This window comes from Uncinocarpus reesii, genomic scaffold (assembly GCF_000003515.1).
Source record: "Uncinocarpus reesii 1704 scaffold_2 genomic scaffold, whole genome shotgun sequence".
Classification (NCBI taxonomy): Eukaryota; Fungi; Ascomycota; class Eurotiomycetes; order Onygenales; family Onygenaceae; genus Uncinocarpus; species Uncinocarpus reesii.
In genome coordinates, this window is record NW_003052499.1 from 2,472,970 (window position 1) to 2,495,130 (window position 22,161).

At 48.7% G+C, this 22,161-nt stretch overlaps 6 protein-coding genes across 6 annotated transcripts; 4 read left to right on the forward strand and 2 right to left on the reverse strand.

The window, feature by feature from the left end:
- Positions 1-658: 658 nt before the first annotated feature.
- On the reverse strand, positions 659-2,551 carry UREG_03810 (uncharacterized protein; the record flags this gene model as incomplete). The annotated part of the gene is made up of 7 exons (XM_002544247.1): positions 659-953; positions 1,020-1,262; positions 1,322-1,695; positions 1,749-1,883; positions 1,941-2,047; positions 2,099-2,242; positions 2,302-2,551. 7 exons carry the CDS (start codon positions 2,549-2,551, stop codon positions 659-661), a joined length of 1,548 nt encoding a protein of 515 aa, XP_002544293.1.
- Positions 2,552-3,245: 694 nt separating this feature from the next.
- Positions 3,246-4,022, forward strand: UREG_03811 (uncharacterized protein; the record flags this gene model as incomplete). The annotated part of the gene is made up of 2 exons (XM_002544248.1): positions 3,246-3,256; positions 3,419-4,022. 2 exons carry the CDS (start codon positions 3,246-3,248, stop codon positions 4,020-4,022), a joined length of 615 nt encoding a protein of 204 aa, XP_002544294.1.
- Positions 4,023-4,561: 539 nt separating this feature from the next.
- UREG_03812 (uncharacterized protein) lies at positions 4,562-5,312 on the forward strand (the record flags this gene model as incomplete). The annotated part of the gene is made up of 2 exons (XM_002544249.1): positions 4,562-4,797; positions 4,844-5,312. The coding sequence occupies 2 exons, from the start codon at positions 4,562-4,564 to the stop codon at positions 5,310-5,312; spliced, it is 705 nt and encodes a 234-aa protein (XP_002544295.1).
- A 539-nt stretch (positions 5,313-5,851) lies between these two features.
- UREG_03813 (uncharacterized protein) lies at positions 5,852-7,017 on the reverse strand (the record flags this gene model as incomplete). Its single annotated transcript, XM_002544250.1, has 2 exons — positions 5,852-6,402; positions 6,507-7,017. The coding sequence occupies 2 exons, from the start codon at positions 7,015-7,017 to the stop codon at positions 5,852-5,854; spliced, it is 1,062 nt and encodes a 353-aa protein (XP_002544296.1).
- A 549-nt stretch (positions 7,018-7,566) lies between these two features.
- Positions 7,567-8,728, forward strand: UREG_03814 (uncharacterized protein; the record flags this gene model as incomplete). Its single annotated transcript, XM_002544251.1, has 2 exons — positions 7,567-7,634; positions 7,717-8,728. 2 exons carry the CDS (start codon positions 7,567-7,569, stop codon positions 8,726-8,728), a joined length of 1,080 nt encoding a protein of 359 aa, XP_002544297.1.
- Positions 8,729-9,435: 707 nt separating this feature from the next.
- On the forward strand, positions 9,436-21,559 carry UREG_03815 (uncharacterized protein; the record flags this gene model as incomplete). Its single annotated transcript, XM_002544252.1, has 8 exons — positions 9,436-10,434; positions 10,486-13,520; positions 13,580-13,800; positions 13,925-16,022; positions 16,071-16,324; positions 16,370-16,774; positions 16,829-18,604; positions 18,807-21,559. The coding sequence occupies 8 exons, from the start codon at positions 9,436-9,438 to the stop codon at positions 21,557-21,559; spliced, it is 11,541 nt and encodes a 3,846-aa protein (XP_002544298.1).
- Between the last annotated feature and the right edge of the window lie 602 nt (positions 21,560-22,161).

Genomic DNA, 22,161 nt, shown 5'->3' on the forward strand with positions numbered 1-22,161 from the left:
TTTGAAGTCAGCAAAATCAAATATCGGCTGTCAGCTCTGCCACCAGATGACAATGTGATAGGAATACGAAAACAGCTCGAGGCGAGCTCCAGCATCCCCGGAAAGAAACCAGCCATATTTAAAGGTCGGATCCCTTTGACGGAGACGTTACTCCAACCCCGATATCGTGTCTGAATCGCACATCATGAGGCGACTGGACGATAGATTGTAGGATCGGCAAGCATCCGATAAGTCCGACAGTTTAGTTCAATGGTTCCTGATCGTATTCCACCGATTGGCTACCAGGTAAGAACTGCCCCTTGCCTAGCCAAAGCTTCGATGGATGATCTCTTAACTAGTCCTTTTCCAGGCCGCGATACCGGGCTCGCAGGGGTCGAGGCTAACGGTTCAGGATCGGGGATTTCGGAATAAGCACCCCGTATTTACTAATGGATATCGATAAGATCCAGAAGTTTTGAGAGTGGAAGAAGAGCGCCGACTAGAACTATGTGGATGACTAGTTAAGCACATTTTCTTGAGCACTACTGCGAGGAAGAAAGTGATGCAGTTTTACGGATGAAAAGAGATAAGGGTGAGCGCAAAATTTGGTATGGCTGGGTTGCAGTTACATATTAGGAGCTATGTACACGGCCTGGATACAAGTCTGGTCAACGTTGCTTTACACAATCTCAACATGGGGAGCCTTGCTCTCCTTAGCAGGTTTAACGGTTTCTACCTCCAAGCCATCCTTGCTATAGTCCACTGTCATCGGGCTTTTGAAATCCCTGATAGGGACGCCTTGGACAAAGAGAACATCCAAGTCTTCCAGTGACTTGCCTTTGGTTTCAGGGACGCAATAATACGTGAAAACCATGGCTAGGATCGAGGCCGGGCCAAAGATGTATCCGACTTTGGAGCCTAGATTCGCATATTGCGCGTCCATAAGGTAAGGGATGACCAGGGTAATCACTAGCCTGAAATAGAAAATGTTAGTTCTTTGTAGTTGTAGCTATTGGCATGGAGGATACTGATAGACATACTGCAGAATAATGTTGACAGCGTTGGCTGTTCGGAATGTCATGTCTCGAAGCCGCGAAGTCGGTAATTCAGCGGCTACAGTGTGTGATAAAGGAGCCCAACCGGTGCAGAACCCGAAATTGTAGACGCTGATTAGAGCGACGAGCCCGGTTTGCATCGCGTGCGTCTTAGTATGCGGAGTCCCCAGACCTGCCATGCAGAACCACGTCGCAACCTGCATAAAGCCGCTGAAAAACAGTAGAGGACTAACAAATCCAGATTAATTTACTACCATTCTGCCTCGAATCTGGGAGGCGGGACTCACCGTCGGCCAATGTGGTCAACTAGGACCATGGAGACACCAATAGCAAACAAATTCACTGCTTGATTCACGATAGTCATAACAAAGGGGTCCACAGTCCCAAGTGATTTAATATATACGGTGCCATAGCGAGCCGTAAACACCTGTCCGGTAACCTGGAGGAAGACGTTCATGCCGATGGAGATCATTGTTCTCTTAAGATCAGGTCCCCGATACAGTTCAAGATACTTGCCCTTTTCTGACTCTCGAGCCAGGCGCACTTTCAATGCGTTGAACTCCGAAAGGATTTCATCCTCGGTGAATTTTCCTTCACGAAGGGCTCGTAGGGCATTCAGGGAGTCTTCTGGACGGTCCTTGAGCAAAAGCCACCTAGGGGACTGTTTGAGTGAGCACCGGACTGCTCAAATTCGCGAATTGACAAGGAACTTACCTCGGGAATAAACCATATAAGAATAGCCACAATTGCAGGGATCACTGCGAACAGCGCCAGGGGGATTTGCCACTGGGCGTTTCCTTCCAGAGTGCTGGTGCCTCGACAGATGAGACTCATCACCAGGCCGCCAACCTTTGTCTATTAATATCCACTGAGTAGTCTTGGGGGAGAATGCGTATGGAGGCTCACATATATACAACCTTGATACGTTGCAACGACAAGGCCTCTGACTTGCGGTGGAACAATTTCAGCCTGAAAAACTGGAACCACTGCCAACTCCATTCCCAGATAGATATCTGTGATGCGTCAGCCATCAGCCAAAGGGTACGGGCTTGGAGAGGGTTTACAGTTTAGGATGCGAGCAGTAAGGATATGTGCTTTATTGGTGGATGTTACGGTAATCGGCACCGACACCAGGGCGTGTAAGCTCATGGTGAACATGACCATTCGTCGACCAAAGCGGGAACTTATTGAACTTCCGATAAAGACCCCTGATGGCAAGTTAGCAGATGCATGGCTCGAAATGACAAAGCGGATGGTAGGGCCCAACCAGCAAAGAAGCCAATATAGGGCAGCGCGTTCAACAAGGACAGGAAAGACGGTTCAAGAGCCCATTTCTTCTTTGCTGGATTGTAGACGCCGAATTTGCGCTCAAAAGCGTTCATTGCCTGGGTGGTTGAAAAGGCAGTCTGGTCAAATCCGAAATTGAACTGGGAGAAGGCGATGAGACAGCATGACAAGAAAAGCCTGCGATTGAAGGCCAGCCGGATATTCGTGAAATGAGCTTGAAACGACGCCATCTTGCAGAATTCCCTTGAAGCGAACAGTATTCAGGGACTGGAGAATCTTTGGGCCTTTAGCTGAAAAGAGCCGGGTAGGATGCCCGTCTTATATCCTGATTCTTTTGCTCAACAGAGCACCATAGCGACGCAGTGACAAGCCTCCGCGTCTCTGAAAATGCATTCTGGGGCCCCGCAGAAAATGCCATTCGGATAGGATAGAGTTGAGACTTGTCGAGCTCTGATAGTGGCCGGTATCAAGATCCATCATCTGCTCCGCGTTTTGCTCCATCGATTTTGCCTGCAAAACTCAAACGGCTTTATCTCCCCGATAAAAGCGACTCCAAAGCGGTTCCGTTTTAGCGTCGCTCGTGTTCATAGAGCTTCGTCTCTCAAGCTCTCCCGCTGCGCTGCCGACAAAGCCGAATCTCCCCTACCGCGTTTCCACCCGCGCGTGTATCACAAGCAGTGTGAACTGCAACTCCTTGAACGAAGGCATGGGCAGTAGAGCCCAGTTGCACGCCGATTTCGCTTCTCCAGGTTCGTCGCCTTGGGGGGCAGCTTCGAACGGCTCGACCTTTGCTCACGCTCCGTTCGACGACGCTGTTGACGAAGAGGCCGGTGGTTCACGGCCGGTTGAACGGCGCAGATCGCGCAGCACAGACGAGAAAAGAGCAAAAAAGCGACGGAAGAGAGCCACGACAGCCTGTCAAGCATGTCGAAATCGTAAGACAAAGTGCGACAATGCAAGGCCTTGTGGCTACTGCTCCTCGAATGGACTGACTTGTATCTATCCGACAAGCCAGCTTGCGCACCATCAGCAATCGTAGGCCATTGACTGTTCTCGAGTGACCTCAACGAGCTTGATGCTGACTGCTTTTGACGGAGAACCATCGAGCCGTCGCCTGGGCAGATCCTAGAACGGGTTAACCATGCAGTCGCACTGCTCGAAAGCCACCTGGGCGCTCATCCCAGAGCCGCGCCCAGCGTAGGCAATCCGCTGTCTTCGCGCCATCCGTCCAATGCCCCTGCGGCCAACGAGTCTCCAACCTTCCAGGACGCGGGCGCCCCTAACCGGAGTGATTTCGCGGACAATGGATTTGGGCAACTAGATATACCAGAAGCCGCCGCCGTTTCTACTTCTTGCGAGTCCATTCTCGGGTGGTCTAGCTTCGACGATATCCCTGCAGTGCAAGGGATCAAGTCCTTTCTTCTTCAATCGGACAACTACAACCTGTCGCGGCCATCGGAGCCACTTCATGTCCCCGGAGGAGTCTTAAAGGATGATGCGCAAGCAACCATTGCCGCGACCAGCCATCGTGGGATCAACGAAGAGGACACGGTACCACTCTGCCAAAGGTTCTTGGATTCGGCATATCAGCGGAATCCCATCATCGATGCAGCTGCACTCAAGGTATATGCGCGTCAAATCACCGAGCATGGCTTTGGTTGGGATGAAAGGACGTGCCTTGTGGTGAGTCTCCTATTTTGAATACCGCCAGTGTCAACAAGCCAACGTCCTTGCTCTCTTTTATAGCTCCTCGCATGTGCATTAGCCTGCCTTCCTTCGACTTATCAAGCACCTTGTACACCGGGTGTGGGAACAAGCGCGCCCGTAGAGATGCTGATTTCTCGTTCTAATGCTGATGCATATTACTACGCTGCAAAAAAACGCATTGGGACACTGGATGTATCCATCCTCACAATACAGTGCTATTGCTTTGCAGGGCTGTATGAGAAATCTGTTCTTCAACCGCTGCGCGCATGGCCTTTATTCCACCATGCTCGCATTCAATACCAAGCGTATTTGTGGCGAAGAGCCAATTTCTCGTTGGCTGCACCTGCGCAAACCAGCTATATTGAGCAGCGATTGTATTGGTGCTGTGCCAAAAACGATTGGTGCGTCCATCAAATGGATCCTTTGCAGTGCCTTTTCGTCTAACAGTGAGTAGCGAGCTTCGAGCGGAACTTCGTTTACCACAATGTGGAATGCCTGATTTTAGATATCCCGATTCCTTTTTTGGGCTATCCATGCCTCCTGGTGGTTCCACAATCACCGGCCTTGACCCTCTCTTAACGCAAAACCCGTCTTTGAGCCCCGAAGAGGAGAGGAGCTGGCTATACTATTTAGCAGAGATATCGCTACGTCGAATCATGAACAGAATCTTGGAGGAATTTTATTCCAGGCGTGAGACATGGTGGAACTCAAACAACTTCTCATTACTTCTCGCGCAATATAGATCTTTCCTGGATGAACTAATTCTTTGGTATATTGTCCCCATCATTTACCAAGAGCATACTTACCAGGTATAGGCGCCAGCATATCCCTCACCAGTTGCAATTCGATGAAGCGACTATTCCAGGCAACGAATTTGCTTTCTTCCTCAAAGGTCGCTACTACATGTGCCACGAATGGATCCAACGGCCTTTCTTATACTACATACTTCACCAGCCTCCAAATGATCTTCACCGCGTAGACGCAGTCCCCATCGCGCAAAAATGTCTGCAAAACTGCTCTACATTAATCACCATATTTTCACACCATCACCGCCATGGTGCAATATGGTCCGTTGTGAGGCGCTCTCTAAGCTGCGCCCTTCTGCTTCTGGCCGCTGCTAGAAAGGGGTTCGAGGAACCTCTCGTCGACTGGAAGGCTCAAATTGAAATTACTTTGCAAACAATGGCGAAATGGGAGCGGGAAGCTATCGATTTGCAGTGGGCGAAACGGGTCCTCCAGGATATTATGCAAGTAACTCTGGATGGACAGGGTTTCGCTGTTTGAACTTGCAATACAAGAAAATTTCCAATGATGAATTAATTGGGATGTATATTGGACCGGCTCGAAACCACATAGCAGGCTAGGTGACCGGTAGGAAGTGGATAGGCTCCGACTTTCACTCAACTCTTCCGGTTACTCGTGGATCGAGCGCACTCCATCAGGGGAAGAGAAGTGCGGATTGACGACTGGATCTTGCCCATCAAAAGTCTTGGGAAGTGCAATCGAAGCATCAGTGGTAACACAGACAGAAAGAAGGGTAGCCGTAGGGTTGTATCGTGCACTACTAATTATGGTGCTACAGGCATGGCCTATTAACCGGTTTTAGAGATCTCGAGAGATTGTCGCACAGCAGATTGAAAGAAATAGGGTGAAAAGCATCCCATAGCCACCGTATAGAGAATGGCCACGCGAATATTTCTTGCAGCTGGAGGCCTCCAACCAACACCTCAATCGCGGCGAAAAAACGATCTATGTCATCAAGTGATATTTAGGATCAATTATTGAAAGTATTACGTTCTGATCGTGTCAGCCTAACAGACAGGCTAAGAAATATCAGGGTTAATAACATATACCATCTTCTCTCCGGAGATCTCCCGACGTCTCATCTTCTCGATTCCTTCAATTATGCCATCAAGCCCGCCCGGATTAATCTTGGGTCGATGAGGCCTGATCTTATTAGCATGGATCAGGGCCTGCATGCGTTGACTAAACCCGCTGCCCCATTCGCGTAACTCGGGATTCGGAGCACTGCCGTACCCATTCGGAAGGGCAATCTCTAGACCGGTCATCCTGATGCCGAGCACCCAGTCGGCCTTGACAGCCTTTCTCAGACTCGCAATCAATTCATCCGGGATGAGTTCGAAGCCGACATAGCGGCCTCCAGTGCGACCGATAGCAGCGTAACACAGCTTGATTGACCTTGCTTCCGTGATGATATCTATAACATACCGAAGGGAGTTTTTGGTATATGTACGAATGTCTTCGGCGCAGGTCGATGAGTTGTAATCGAACGCTTTCTCTGCACCATATGATTCGACCAACGCAAAGTTCTTTGGAGAGCAGGTCGTGATGACTCTGAACCCAGATCTTGACCCTAATGTTAATGCCGCGGAACTCTTGGTAAGTCTTCGGATCTAGGTAAAATTGCTCACAATTTGAGAAGCTGTATTGCCATTGTCCCGCTGGCTGTGCTCCCACCGTATACCATTGCGTAGGTTGGTTTTTCCACAGGTTGCTCGGGAGTCCCGGGTACCTTCATCGTATGGTATAGGGCTAATCCGACGCTCCCAACAACGCACCAGCCGATAGCCGTCGCTTCCTCCATGGAAAGGCTGTCGGGGATTTTCCACATATGATCCACATATCCTGGGACGTACTCCGCAAATGCGCCAGATGCAGGGTCCAAGGGGTTTGAAGCGTGTACTGCGCCAGCAACGCGGTCGCCGATTTTGAATCGCGGCGGAACACCCGGCCCTATCGCGACAATGGTTCCTGCGTAGTCTGAGCCATTCCCTGCCCCTGGACACGGGAAATTCGTTGGCATTTTCCAGTCACAGGGATTCAATGCAACGGCGGCAGTCTTCACAAGAACCTGCCTGGGTAGGAGGTCTGGGATTGCGCGATCTTCGCACAGCATCAAAGAGCCAGGGGGCTCCTTGGCCTGTATGATGGCCCTTTGGGAGGTTGGTAGCTGTGTTTGCGGCTCCATGTTCAAATCGCCTCGTTTGTCCAAAACAATTGACCTGAGCCTGACCGATGCATGGAAGGCGTTATCATCAATTTTAAGATTGTAGTTCAATCGGCGGGGAGTTGAGGGAGTCCCTCATGCACGACATTCAGCTGCTCGGTGGTTACCATTCGAAACAATGGGATGAGTTAATGGTCCGTATGCTCGGGGTCCGAAGGTCGTGCAGCTATATGTTCGCTAGCCGAATAAGGGTCGGACCAGAGACTGACTATGACCTATTGCTTCTTTCGCCTGTATCTCCAACGCCATCATTTGGATGCGCTTTGGCTGTCGAAGATTGCTCTCGCAATCGTTCTGAAGCTCAATCATACAACACACTTAAATCTGTCAGCACACAATCAGAACGGAACTATCCAGAGCAGAGAGACCTCCCATGATGCTGCCGTGGCTACCTTTGATCGTTCTACAAGCGGTTTCAGCAGATCATATAGCACAACAACCGCTAAACGAACTCTTTCCTGGGAACTGGGAAGCCGAGATACAGCCAGAATCCCGCTATGAGCGAAAAACATGTTCCGTAAGCCATCTCACAGCCTACGAGAAGGTAGACGGCCCAGTCGCTTTCTCCACGTCTCCAAGTGAGCATTTGGAGATTCCCAAACTATCAGCTATAAACGCCACAGCATGGGAGCAATGGGAATTCGACGGGACTGATGACAGTGGTATGGCTGGAATGATAGTTGGATTTTCAAGGGATGCATCGTATGCCTTCTTTGGACTTGGAAATCTTCGGGTCGAGTTCTACATGGTGCTAAGCGACGGGACTGTCATTCAAGACCTCGATTACTTGGACGAATCCACAATCATCGACTGTCCGGACGCTGTCACGGGCATATGGAACAGCACAAAACGCAGCTATTCCTTCCACGTTCCAAAGGACATGAAGCACGCAACTGTCAAGTGGAACACGCCCGCAGGAAAGGGGACGTTGTCAATAACTTCAGCTTCACAACCCCATTTTCCCGACGGCTCCATCTGGCCTTCAAAGTCCGCAAACACAGAGATGGCTCCGTGCCTGCACATGAACCAGCCAATTGCAGGAGGCCGAGTGGTGGCAGATATCACATTATCAAAGGCAAAGAGATACCAGCTCAACGGAGTAGGTGGACATGGTAGATTGTGGGCCGAAGGGAGCTGGTTTCAGATTGTCGACGGTTTCCACATTGTGCGGGCGAATGCTGGGCCGTACATTATATCTTACTGGAGGCCGATATCTCGGCTCATCAAAGGGGCCGTTTATCATTCAGCCCAGCTCTTCAAAGACGGGAAGATGCTTGCAGCCACGCAGTATGGGGAGAAATCTCAGAGCAAAGATTACTTTTTGTTCTCGAACGATTTTAACGGCCCAGTCTCTGGGGGTCTGACCGACAAGTCCACCGGCCATGTGCTCGAATTCGTGTCTCCCAGCCGAGACAAACGCTGGCGGTTCCTCGTGGAGCATAAGAGGAAGAAATTCGAGATGGGACTCGGCGGCGAGTCGGGGCTTTCCGGGTTCACGAATCGGGTTACTGGCGGGGAGGTAGGAGGACAGCAGTACGAAGGGCATGGGTTCTCAGAGCAAACCGTCTTTCCCGAGCGGATTGCTCAATGGCGGATTTGGATTGTATATGGAATTGGCTATTTCAACCGCGGAAAGGGCTTCTTGCTGGGCATCGCGCGGTGGCTGACATAAGCAGATTAGTCAAGTATGACTAATAAATTTAGATTATTAAGCAGTACTTCCGATACATCTCAATGCGGTAAATCCAACTTCAATCCTGCATTCACTTCAACCCAACAGAATAGTGTTGCTGTTTCTTTTCTGCTTAGAATGACTGTGTCCGAATACTTTTTGCTTTGTGTTCGTCCTGGGCTTTACCCCAAGGATGAGAGTCCGGCACAGAGGGGAATTGCCGGGTTATGGCTGGTGTGTGCGATTGGCCATGGGGGGCTATAGCCAGCAACCTTTCCCTCCTTTGGGTCGGTATTGATCCCACAAAACGCCTCCCTTGCTTGTAGATCTCTACTTTATACAGTCCTTGTTTGCACATGCTCTCGGATCTATTCAGTCAGGTCCGAATACCGAGAGCATGGGCTTCTCGGAGGCGTCTGTGGGTGATAAGCTTCCGGAAGCTCAGTCCTGCTGACCAGAGAGTCGGGGCATTTTGTAACGCATCGTTTTCCACATTTCCCCTATATGCTGAACGATATCCTTGGTCAAATATGTGCCTGAACTGGAAAGTCTTAATTTCCCAACTTATTTACGCATGGTATCATCAGTTGATTGTGAATCGAACTACTGAAATTCTGCTGTTTCGCTCACAAGCAAGAGTCCATTCAACTGGACTGCATATGCTTCCCCCGTTCGCACTCGAGCAGCCCACTGTCTCGCCAGAAAACATGGGTAGCATATCCCCTCCGCGGAAGGGAGAAGACCCCATCGCTGTTATCGGAAGTGCCTGCCGTTTCCCCAGTTCTTTGAACTCTCCTTCGAAGTTTTGGGATTTTCTTTGCAAGCCCCATGACCTCCTCACCGACATCCCCAAGGATCGATTCAATGCGAATGGATTCTATCACCCCAATGGATTGCACCATGGAACCTCAAACGTCAAGCAATCGTACTTTCTACAGGAGGACTTCCGTGCTTTCGATGCAGGCTTTTTCAATATCAAGCCGGTTGAAGCTCATTCGATTGATCCGCAGCAGCGCCTGCTATTGGAGACAGTGTATGAGTCTCTGGAAGCGGCCGGGCTATCAGTTGAAGGGCTTTTCGGCTCCCAAACTGGTGTTTACGTTGGTTTGATGTGTGAAGACTATATCGACCATCTCCAACGTGACATCAATGCAGCACCTACTTACTTGCCAACGGGCACAGCGCGGAGCATCATCTCAAATCGTATCTCCTACTTTTTCAACTGGCATGGGCCATGCATGACGATTGATACCGCCTGCTCTTCTAGTTTGGTAGCTGTGCACCAAGCCGTTCAACTTCTACGCAGTGGAGAGTCGGACCTTGCTGTTGCTGCGGGTGCGAATCTCATCATTTGCCCGGAGCTTTATATCGGCGAGTCTAAACTTAAAATGCTTTCGCCAAGTAGCCGATCTCGAATGTGGGATATCGATGCCGATGGTTATGCTCGCGGGGACGGCGTTGCAGCTGTCATTTTGAAAAAACTTAGCCGGGCGATAGAGGACGGTGACCATATCGAATGCATTATTCGCGAATCGGGTGTGAATCAGGATGGCCGAACAAAGGGGATCACAATGCCGAATGAACTTGCGCAAATGGACTTGATTGCTCGAACCTATGCTAAAGCTGGGCTAGATCCCCATAACAAAGAAGAGCGCTGTCAATATTTTGAAGCCCATGGTACAGGAACTACAGCGGGCGATGCTCGTGTATGCTCCATAACCCCTTTTCGTAATTTGCTTTTCTGACCATTATCGTAGGAAGCGGAAGCTATTAGTAAAGCCTTTTTTGGGCCGGAGGGCAAAAGCTCCGATCACGATGAACTGCTGTACGTCGGCTCCGTAAAAACAGTCATTGGCCACACTGAGGGCACTGCAGGTATTGCTGGCCTCCTAAAAGCCTCGCTTGCGGTGCAGCATGCAGTTATTCCGCCCAATCTGCTATTCAACACCCTTAGCCCGGCAGTTGAGCCATTTTACCATAACCTCGAGATAGCTACGGTTGCTAAGCCTTGGCCGAAGGTCACCGGCCCTCGCAGAGCCAGCGTCAACAGTTTTGGTTTTGGTGGTACTAATGCCCATGTTATTGTGGAGAATTTTGACCATCTAGCCAGAGCTGGCCAGGATACTTTCTCATTTACACCGTTTGTCTTCTCTGCTACCACCGATCAGAGTTTACGGCGAATGCTGATGGCTTATTCCGCGCATCTAAAGGCTAATCCTAGTTTGAACATCCGCGATCTGTCGTATACCCTCCACTCTAGGAGGTCAGAATTTGCTGTGAGGACTGCCTTCGCAGCGGCAACCGTTAGTGATCTCGCTTTCAAGATAGACGCACACCTTGAGACCATAACACGTAGCTCCGACCAAGGAACAGGAGCTGGTATTCGACCAATGAACGCTTCACCCCGAATACTTGGAATATTTACCGGCCAAGGCGCCCAGTGGGCGACGATGGGGTGTCGATTAATAACACAATCTCAATACGCGAGAAATTTCATAGAAGGCCTTGATAGAGTTCTTCAAGCCCTACCCGAATCTGACCGTCCACATTGGTACATTATAGACGAGTTATTAGCTGATAACCCAAAATCCCGCCTTGGAGAAGCCTTGATATCGCAACCACTCTGCGTAGCTATTCAGCTACTTCTAGTTGACTTGCTACGAAATGCCGGAATCAAATTCACAGCGGTTGTCGGCCATTCGTCAGGGGAAATAGTCGCCGCTTACGCCGCAGGACTACTATCTCGCAGTGCCGCCATAATAATAGCGTTTTATCGGGGCCTTTATACATCGCTCGCTGGGAATGGACGGCCCGGTGCAATGATGGCAGTCGGAACATCATATGACGATGCGAAAGATCTTTGCGACTCGGATATATTTGAGAATCGACTCTGCGTTGCGGCTTGTAACTCTTCATCCAGCGTTACTTTATCCGGAGATGCCGATGCCATCCAAGAGGCTAAAATCATTTTCGAAGACGAAAAGAAGTTTGCTAGAGTTTTGAGAGTTGATACAGCTTATCACTCACATCATATGTTTCCATGTGGGGGTCCTTATGTCGAAGCCCTGCATAAGTCACACATTCAGCTTGAAATATCAACGAAGAGGTGTTCCTGGTTTTCTAGTACCTACCATGGCAAAAGGATGGAAGCATGCGAGGATCTACGGGGAACATATTGGAAAGATAACATGGTTAACCCCGTTCTATTTTGTCAATCAATTGAAGCTGCTGCCGAGAAAGAGGGCCCCTTTAACCTTGCGATTGAAATCGGGCCTCACCCGGCTTTGAAAGGACCCGGACTGCAAACGCTACAAGACATATATGGCCAGGAAATACCTTACGTTTGCCCTCTCAATCGTGGCTCTGATGATATTATTGCTTTTGGGGACGCGCTTGGGTATATTTGGTCGCAAATTGCCCCATCCGTGGTTAATTTTGATCGGTACGACAATATACTTTTTGGAAACAAGCACCGGCAGTTATTGAAAGGGCTGCCAACGTACACTTGGGATCATGACCGCACTTACTGGCATGAAACTCGTATATCTCGGGCATATCGTTTACGGAATGACGCGCCCCACCCGCTTCTGGGAGCCAGGTTACCTGATGGTGTCAAGGAAGAAATTCGCTGGCGAAACCTTCTGAAGGTAGGCGAGTTGCCCTGGGTCCATGGGCATCAACTTCAAGGTCAAATGGTCTTTCCAGCTGCGGCTTACATCTCTACAGCAATTGAAGCGGCGCGGTCCCTTGTAGGTGATATGTCACCCAATCTTGTCGAGATCACAAATTTTGTTATCGGGCGACCATTAACTTTTGATGATGACGAATCTGGAATCGAGACGTTGTTTACTCTCTCCAACATTTCTGAAAATGGTCATGGATTTTCTGCATTGTTTACCTATCATGCATGCACAAATCGTGATGCGGACACATTATCGAGTTTGGCTACGGGACGAATTCTGGTGGCCAATGGCAACTCGGGGCCGGATTTACTACCAACTCGAGATCCTGCGCGCTCCAATATGATTCCTGTTGTTGCAGACCAGTTTTATACCTCGCTCGACAACTTGGGATATGGATATACTGGTGATTTTCGATCACTAGCTTGCATGAAACGGAAGTTAAATTTTGGTTCCGCAATGGTTACTGTGCCGGCACAAGAACCCCACGAGGTTCTGCTTGTGCATCCGGCACTCCTAGACGCTGCGTTCCAGTCCATCTTTTTAGCTTACTGTTGGCCGGATGATGGGAGTCTAGAACAGCTCTACGTCCCGACTCGCATTGAAAGCATTCGAGTCAATATTCCGCTATGTACGCAGAGCATGGCCTCTGGAATTTCGCTGGCAGTCGATTCCCGTATAACAGATAACCCATTAACCAGTAGTGGGATATGTGGAGATGTTAGTATTTTCGCGGATGACGCACAATCTACCATGATACAAGTTGAAGGAGTGGCCGTCGTTTCCTTTTCAGAAGGGGGAGAACAGTTTGATCGTCAAATGCTGTCAGGGCACATTTGGGGCCCAGCGCTTCCAGAGGTTCCACACGGTGACCGAGCAACGGAAGAAGACTATGAACTAGCCTGGTGTCTTGAACGAGTTTCGGTATATTACGTACAAAAAATAAAGGCTGAACTTAAGCCTGAGGATTGGGATAATTCCGAATGGTATCATCGAGCACTTCTGGAATTTTTTGACAGCATTCTCTCACAAGCTCTAAAAGGGACACAGCCATATGTCAGGAAAGAATGGCTCGATGATACTTGGGAAGACATCTCACACATATTGGACAGGTGAGGTGCAACTCTTACACCCCAAACATGCACTTCATGGTTCTGCTTACACATTTTAGATACCCTGACAGTATTGAGATGAGACTGACTTGCGCCGCCGGCCAAAATCTAGCGTCAGCAATCCGCGGGGAAACGAACATTCTCCAACATCTAATGGCAAATAATTTGTTAAATGACTATTATACCGACGCCTTGGGCCTCCGGGAGACCACAAAGGTCCTTAGTAAAACGGTTGCTAGTCTTGTTCACCGGTATCCTCATATGGACATACTTGAGATAGGTAAGATACGTGGCAAGAAGCTGTTTATATTTAACTGAGAGAATTGTAGGAGCTGGCACAGGAGCAACAACCAAGTCCGTTTTGCCATTAATTGGCCAGTCGTTTACGTCTTATACATTTACAGATATCTCGACGGGATTTTTCGAAGCCGCTCAACGAGTTTTCGCCGATTATGCCCCTGGGATGATTTTCAAAGCATTTGACCTAGAAAAGAACCCTGCGGAACAGGGTTATGTGGAGCATTCGTATGACTTGATCATTGCTTCGAACGTTCTCCATGCTACGCGCAGTCTCGAACGTACTTTGGAAAATACGCGCCGGCTTTTGCGACCTGGAGGTTATCTGATGATGTTAGAGATAACAAGCAATGATGTTATCAGAGTTGGTTTCGCCATGAGTGGGCTTCCGGGATGGTGGTTGGGTCGCGACGAAGGGCGTTTGCTATCGCCCTGTGTCTCAGTTGCCGAATGGCATCACCTGCTTCTAAATACTGGGTTCTCTGGCATAGATTCCATGTCCCCAGAACTAGATGCTTTACCATGGCCAATGTCCGTTATTGTGTCCCAAGCGGTTGACATTGAAGTCAACTTCCTCCGAGAGCCTTTACTTCACTTAGGTCAGAGCCCTGGATTGCGGAATTGGGATTTGATTATTATCGGTGGACGAACCATGCGGACTATACGTTTGATCCAGGAAGTTTGCCGGCTCCTTTCGCCCCTGGATATTCAGGTCACTCAATTTCGCTCGCTGACGGATATTGATTCCACTTTGATGTCTCCTACAAGTTTCGTCCTTAGCGTGACGGAGCTTGACAAACCGATATTTAAAGATCTAACCGAGGAATCGATGACCAGTCTTAAGTCGCTACTTGACTATCAAAGAACAGTTTTATGGATTACCCAAGGCTGCAGAGCTGCAGAGCCGTACATGAATATGACTGTCGGGTTTGGACGCACCTTGACCTTGGAGATCCCTGACCTTCAGTTACAATTTCTAGACTTTGAGGCAAACGAAAAGCCAAATGCTTCAATTCTAACAGAAGCCCTCCTACGACTGCATTTCAGGCAGGTTGACCGTGTTCTGTGGTCATTGGAACAGGAAATAGCATACGAAGGCGGCAAACAAATTATCCCACGGCTAATTCCAAACAAGGCTCAAAATGACCGATATAATGCGTCCAAGCGGACCATAGTGAACAGCGTGGACGTGCAAAATACTCCAGTCTATTTGAATAAAATGGGTGGCATCTATCATCTAACTGAAGGAGATTGTACCCCGAAAGGAAACGAGATTCTTGTGAGAGTTAGCCATTCCATTTTATTTCCAGTCGCGGCCACGATCTATGCCATTGTTGGGACCACCGCTTCAACCGGTCAGACGGTCGTATCTTTTCCGAATGTGAACGGTTCGCACATCCTCGTGGGCCCTAACGATTTTATCGATTGCCCCGGCGTGAAAGGAAAGGAAGGTCGATTCCTGTCTTTGCTAGATACTGAAATTCGAGTGGATGACATGCTCTCTGTTTGCGCATCCAATACCAATGTTCTCGTTTACAATCCAAAACCCGATATAGCAGCCAGATTACAAGACCGCGCTACGGAAAAACGCCTATCAATCTTTTTCACAACAACAGATGCCCAAGATACTGGTTTCCCGTGGATTGTGATACACCCGCATGCTCCTCGCTGCACGGTTCAGGCATTACTGCCACAAGGAGTTTGTACTTTTATCAATTGCTCGGGCCCAGCTGATCGGACCGGGTCGTTAATCGCTTCCTGTCTCCCTAAACTATGCTTTCAAGCAACTTTGACCGATGATGGACTTAATGTTCAATCAAAGGGGCAGAATTCAACAGAGCACCTTCGGCTTGCAGTAACAAGGTCCCTATCAATATTGGATACTGATAGACAAGTTTCAAGGGCCATCAAAGATGTCAATGATGTTTTAAACCAGCCAGTATTAACCGAAAACCTAGTTCTAAACTGGAGTAACCTCTCCAAAGTTCCAGTTAGAATTTCTTCGATCGATAAACAAATTCGCTTCTCGGCAGACAAAACATATGTACTCTTTGGCCTAAGCAGCGACCTTGGGCAATCGTTATGCAACTGGATGGCCAGCCACGGCGCTCGGAACCTTGTTATAACAAGCCGTAATCCAAAAGTAGATCCTCGATGGATATTAGAGATGGAGTCATTGGGTGTAGCGGTACACATCTACTCCAAGTAAGTGCAGATTTGTTTGGGAAAACAACACGGTCTGACCTGAGATAGTGATATCACCGACAAAAAGGCCCTCGAGATGCTGGTTGCTGAGATTAGGCGGGTTCTCCCGCCCATTGCCGGCATCATGCACGGCGCTATGGTTCTTGAAGACACCGCATTCTTTGATATGTCCTTTGAAACCATGGATAAAGTATTGAGGCCCAAGGTTTTGGGGAGCATTCATTTGGACGAGTTATTTCAGGACAACTCTTTGGAATTCTTCATATTTTTCTCCTCTCTAACTTCGGTGGCAGGAAACCGCGGTCAGTCTAACTACAGTGCTGCTAACATGTTCGGAACCTCGTTAGCTTTCCAGCGCCGCAGAAAAGGCCTTGCAGCATCTGTTATACACATCGGTGCAGTTATGGGGGTGGGATATGTGACGCGAGAAGTTGCCGAGTCGGTATTCTCTACAATCTTCAAAGCCGGGTTTCGATGGATGTCTGAGCGTGGCTTTCATCAATGTATTGCTGAGGCCATTCTTGCTGGAAAACCCGAGTCCCACGCCAACCCAGAGATTGTAACTGGCCTACGAGTTATCAACAAAAACGAAGAAGAGCCGGCTCCGTGGATGAATATTCCACGATTTCAGCACTGCATCAAACTTGGCAAGTTAAACGAATGGAAGACAAAAGGGAGTAGCACGATCATCTCGATAAAGGTACGGCTCCGTGAATGTGTATCACAAGAAGAAGCACTTCATATAATAAAAGGTACGCAGGCAAGACTGGCGTTGTTTAGTCCTGTTCAAGCTAACGCCAAAGCAGATGCTTTTTTCGAGAAGCTGCAAGCCGCCCTCCAGCTTCAGTTAGAAGACTCTGCAGCCAAAGACCAAGTGCTAAGTCAAAGTGCAGACGAGCTTGGAATCGATTCCCTCGTTGCGGTTGAGATAAGGTCCTGGTTTCTAAAAGAGCTGGAAGTTGATATGCCCGTACTTAAGATCCTTGGAGGAGCTACCATTGCTGACCTCTTTACCTTTACGCTGGACAAACTGCCTGCAGAGCTGGCACCACATAGAGGCACACCCACAGACATATCCGCTTCTAGCGACAGTGTCCTGACAGATAATCCAACCCAGACCCCTCAGTTGATCTCCCATTCTCCAGGATCAGTCACATCTCCACCCCCAGAGCCCGGCCCAAAAGTACCACCGAATATAGCAGCACGTATTCCCGAATATCCCAACTCTATCGCGAAAAATGACCTGCAGAAACAACTTCCCATGTCGTTTGGCCAGTCGAGGTTCTGGTTTCTGAGGCACTATCTTGAAGATCAAACCACCTTTAACGTGACATTTTCCATTCAATTGCGCGGCTATCTTCTAGTTAACGATTTGGAAAGGGCTGTGAAATTAATAGGCGAAAGACACGAGGCTCTGCGAACACGCTTCTATGTCGGAGACGATGGAGTTCCCATGCAAGGTATCCTGAAAGTGTCTACTCTCCGCTTGGAAAAAAGATCGATACAGGATGCAGCGCAAGTGGCCAAAGAATTTGAATCCATGAGGAACCATGTCTTTGACATAGGAAACGGAGAAATTATGAGGGTTCTTCTCCTTAGCTCAGCGCCCACCGTCAACTATATCATTATTAGCTACCATCATATTAACATGGATGGTGCTAGCCTGGAAGTCTTTCTCTCTGAACTTGAACTGGCATATACTCGCAAACCGCTTGTTCAACCAGTCTTTCAATATTCAGAATTCTCTAAGCAGCAACGGCTAGAGTATGAAACGGGTCAAATGAACACCGAACTTGAATACTGGAAATCAGAGCTCGCGGGTAAGGTGCCAGTTCTTCCCCTGTTGTCGTTTTCATCTACCAGGCATCGATCTCCCATTGCAGTATACGAACATCATCGAGAGGATTGCCGAATAGGCACCGAATTAACATCTCAGATAAGAAATATGTGTCGAAAAAATAAAGTGAACGTGTTTCACTTCTATCTCGCAGTATATCAAGTGCTATTGTTTAGATTTTCCGAAGAGAGCGACCTCTGCATTGGAATGGCAGATGCCAACCGTAACGAGACGAAGCTAGCACGGAGCATAGGAATGTACTTGAACCTACTTCCACTATGTTTCCGCCTTGGTCGCGATAAGGTCTTTACGGATGTCCTTAAGGAAACTCGTCGAAAGGTATACTCTGGCATCGCTCACTCCCGAGTACCATTCGACTTGCTGCTCGAAGAATTGAAGACTCCCAGATCTACCGAGTTCAGTCCTTTATTCCAGGCGTTTATTAACTATCGACAGGGTGTCAAAGAGCATAGATACCTCGGAGATTTGGAAGGCCATGGTGAAGAATATGCCTTCGGGCGTACCGCATATGATATAACGTTGGATATCTTTGACAATCCCGGGGAGAGCCCCCTGATTATGTTCATTGTGCAAAAGCAATTGTACTCATCCAGCGATGCTAAGATTCTGGCCAAAGCTTATTGCAGTCTTTTGGATTATTTCTCCCAAACTCCAACCGCAGCCGTGGAAAACGCGGCTCTATTTACAGCAGAAGACATCGCCAAAGGCTTCACGGTTGGCCAAGGTATGTTCGATTCTCCTATTTAGGCCTCCTATCAGAATATAACCTTTGGTAGGGGTGGTTCAAGTTAGCCAATGGCCAGAGACGCTGGCACATCGCATAGACGAGATTGCAGCCAGGAAACCGGGCTCTATCGCCCTCGATGATGCCTGTGGGAACCGCTGGACATACAAACAGATGATTGACCGCGTTAATACGATAGCAGCTGCTATAATCAACACTGGGGTAACCCGAAAATCGCGGTTGGCCGTCTTTCAGGCACCGACAACCGATTGGGTGTGTTCGTTGCTCGCCATTTGGAGAATCGGCAGCGTTTATGTTCCACTAGATCCGAATATACCTTCGTCTCGCTTGAACGTCATGCTCTCGGATTGCCGGCCATCCGCCGTTCTGGTACATAACGAAACCTCTACGATTATAGGCGAATTAGGCCTCACGGACGGCACACTTGTTGTCAACATATCCACCATCTCTCAACAATCTGATAAAGAAACAGTAGAGGTTATTGCTCATGCAGATGATGCAGCGGTGATTTTTTACACCAGTGGAACCACTGGAACTCCTAAGGGAGTCATTTTATCACACACTGGATTGCGGAGTCGGATGGAATTTGCCGCAGTTTCCGCCCCGGGGGTTGTCCTTCAACAAAGCGCTCTAAGCTTTGACTTGTCCATCTATCAGGCATTGCTTGCTCTGTCTCATGCTGGGACCTTGGTTGTTGCGCCAAAATCAATCCGAGGCGATCCGTTCGCCATTTGCCAACTGCTACGCAGGGAAAATGTTACATATACCAGCGCTACTCCCTCCGAGTACCTGAGCTGGATTAACTATGGTCGGTCTGAATTGGTCAACGGAACGTCGTGGCGATATGCTATGTCGTGCGGCGAGCAGTATCCCCAGAAGCTGGTCAACGCATTCCGAAGCATTAACCTGCCAAACTTACGCTTACTGAACGCATATGGCCCGACAGAAATAACATTTGAGTCCAGCAACTTTGAAGTACCTGCGGTGGACGCACTGGAGAGCCATCCAGTGCCGGTCGGGTATACCTTGGCGAATAGCTCGATTGTTATTTTAGATGAAAATTCGACACCGGTTCCGGTTGGAATGCCAGGGGAAGTATGTATTAGTGGTGCCAGTTTGGCTCTGGGCTACCTCAATGACGAAGCGCTCACCAGCAAAAAGTTCGTCTCCAACCCGCTCCCTTCAAGCGAGTTTTCGTCCCGTGGTTGGACCAAGATGTATCGAACAGGAGATAAGGGAAGATTCGCGGAAAACGGGGCCCTCGAGATCCTTGGTCGCATCGACGGCGACACCCAAATCAAACTCAGGGGCATTCGTATCGAGCTGCAAGATATCGAAAACACTATTCTCAGTTCGGCTGAGGGACAATTGAGTGAAGTCGTTGTCACGAACCGTGGAGATCCCACAGTGCTGGTAGCCCATGCTGTACTCTCACCGACCGCGGGTATCGAGGATCAGCGCAAATTTCTTCAAAACCTCTCGTCGTCCCTCCCTCTTCCTCAATATATGAAGCCCGCCATTATCGCTCCTATCGATCGTATACCTCTAAATCTGCATGGAAAGGTAGACAGGCGTGCTCTACAAAACATTCCCCTGTCCAATTTAAGTTGCCCATCAGATGATATTGCGGAACTAAGTGAGATGGAATCAGACGTTCTTCGGATTTGGCAGGAAGTTCTCTCGGAGGACCTGTTCAAGATGTCGCACATTGATAGAAATTCAGACTTCTTCAATATAGGCGGAAACTCCATGCTATTGATAAAAGTACAGGACCGCATTCGCCGTCGCTTTGATATCAGCTTGCCATTGATTCGCCTCTTCGAAAATAGCACCCTTGGTGCCATGGCGGTAGCAATTCAAAACTTGCCTGACGCAAAGGATTTGGCCGTTGATTGGGATGCGGAAACCTCAATTCCAGAAGGCTGGGAACATGCGCCTTCGGGAGCCATCACCAATAGCCGCCCTCGTGTACTGGTTCTCACCGGCGCAACGGGATTCCTAGGCAAAGAGATCCTAGAGGAACTGCTTGTATCGACTTCCGCGGAGACAATTCACTGCATTGCCGTGCGTACGGATAGTAAACTTGACGAATTCCGTTCATCAGGCAGAGTGGTTATTCACAATGGAAACTTGAATCAACCGCTCCTCGGCCTTTCCCATGACAATGCCAATTCAATCTTCAACGAGGCGGATGCCATCATTCATAACGGTGCTGACGTTTCATTCCTCAAGACGTATCGGTCTCTGAGAATCTCGAATGTCGAATCTACTAAAGAACTCGTTAAGCTTGCTCTCAGTCGCCGCATTCCGTTCCACTATATTTCCACGACAACGGTTGGTAGACTTGCAACGACAGAGATATTCGAAGAGGTTTCGCTGGCATCATTCCCACCACCTCCACAGTTCAACGATGGCTATCTGTCCTCAAAATGGGCCAGTGAAGTTTTCCTTGAGAAGGTAAACGCCAAATTCGGTTTGCCGGTGTGGATTCATCGACCGTCCAGCATACTTGGTGATGATTCCGGTGATCTTGACATAATGAATAACGTGCTTAAATACTCTTTACTTTCAAAGTCCTTTCCTCAATCCAAGCTCTGGAAAGGCTACGTCGATTTCGTTACTGCCGCGAATGCTTCTAGTGCCATTGTGAAGGAAATTTTCAGGGTTCGAGCGGCGGAAGGCACTATTACATCTTCGTCCGTCAGGTACCTCCATCACTCTGGGGACCTGGAGATGCCGATGGATTCGATGGATGCATTTATGCAAGAAGAGGACGGCACCGGTCCTGCCTTCTCACAGCTACCTTTACGTGAGTGGGTACAGCTGGCAAAAGAGCATGGTATGAGTAGCCTAGTCGCTACATACTTAAACGCCATTGAGGAATCCGGAGAGGAGATGTTTTTCCCGAAACTAGTGAAATCGTCAAGGATATAAATGGTAAAACACTTAATCTGGAGGCTGTCCCAATTGAGTGCCTTTCAGATATCTGAGTTCACCTGTGAGTTCGCCAGGTGAACGGCGTCTTTCATTGCTCTGTTCTTTTTGGCGATTCTACTCTTTCTGATTATAGGTTTATTTTTTGGGCTTCTAGGGCTGTTTAACTGTACTCAAGCCTACCGTCTCTATCTACCTGCATTTTGCTAATCTAGCAAGGTCACCCAGCTATGGGGATTACTACGTCTAATCTCGCTAATGTCAAGATAACAAGATAACACGAAATCTCTCTTTTGGATTCAATATATCAAGCCACAAACAAACATACAAGAGTTTCAAGCTTTGAAATCCACAACTATGATGTGAGGCCAGTGAGGCTCATGCTTCCGTCCTAGCTCCACCAATTGCAAGCTTATCCCTCTCCATTTGAAGATGCTTGTCGAGAAATCGAAAGCTTTTTTGGGCTAGAAGGCCCCAAGCGCCCACTTTGGCTGTGAGACCCCCGTTTCCTATCTCGTCCGGAATCCACATCTCCTTGCTACTGTCTGGGATATGTTTCAACGAGTTATATATGTAAACCGTGCTTGCATCTGGCAACGCGT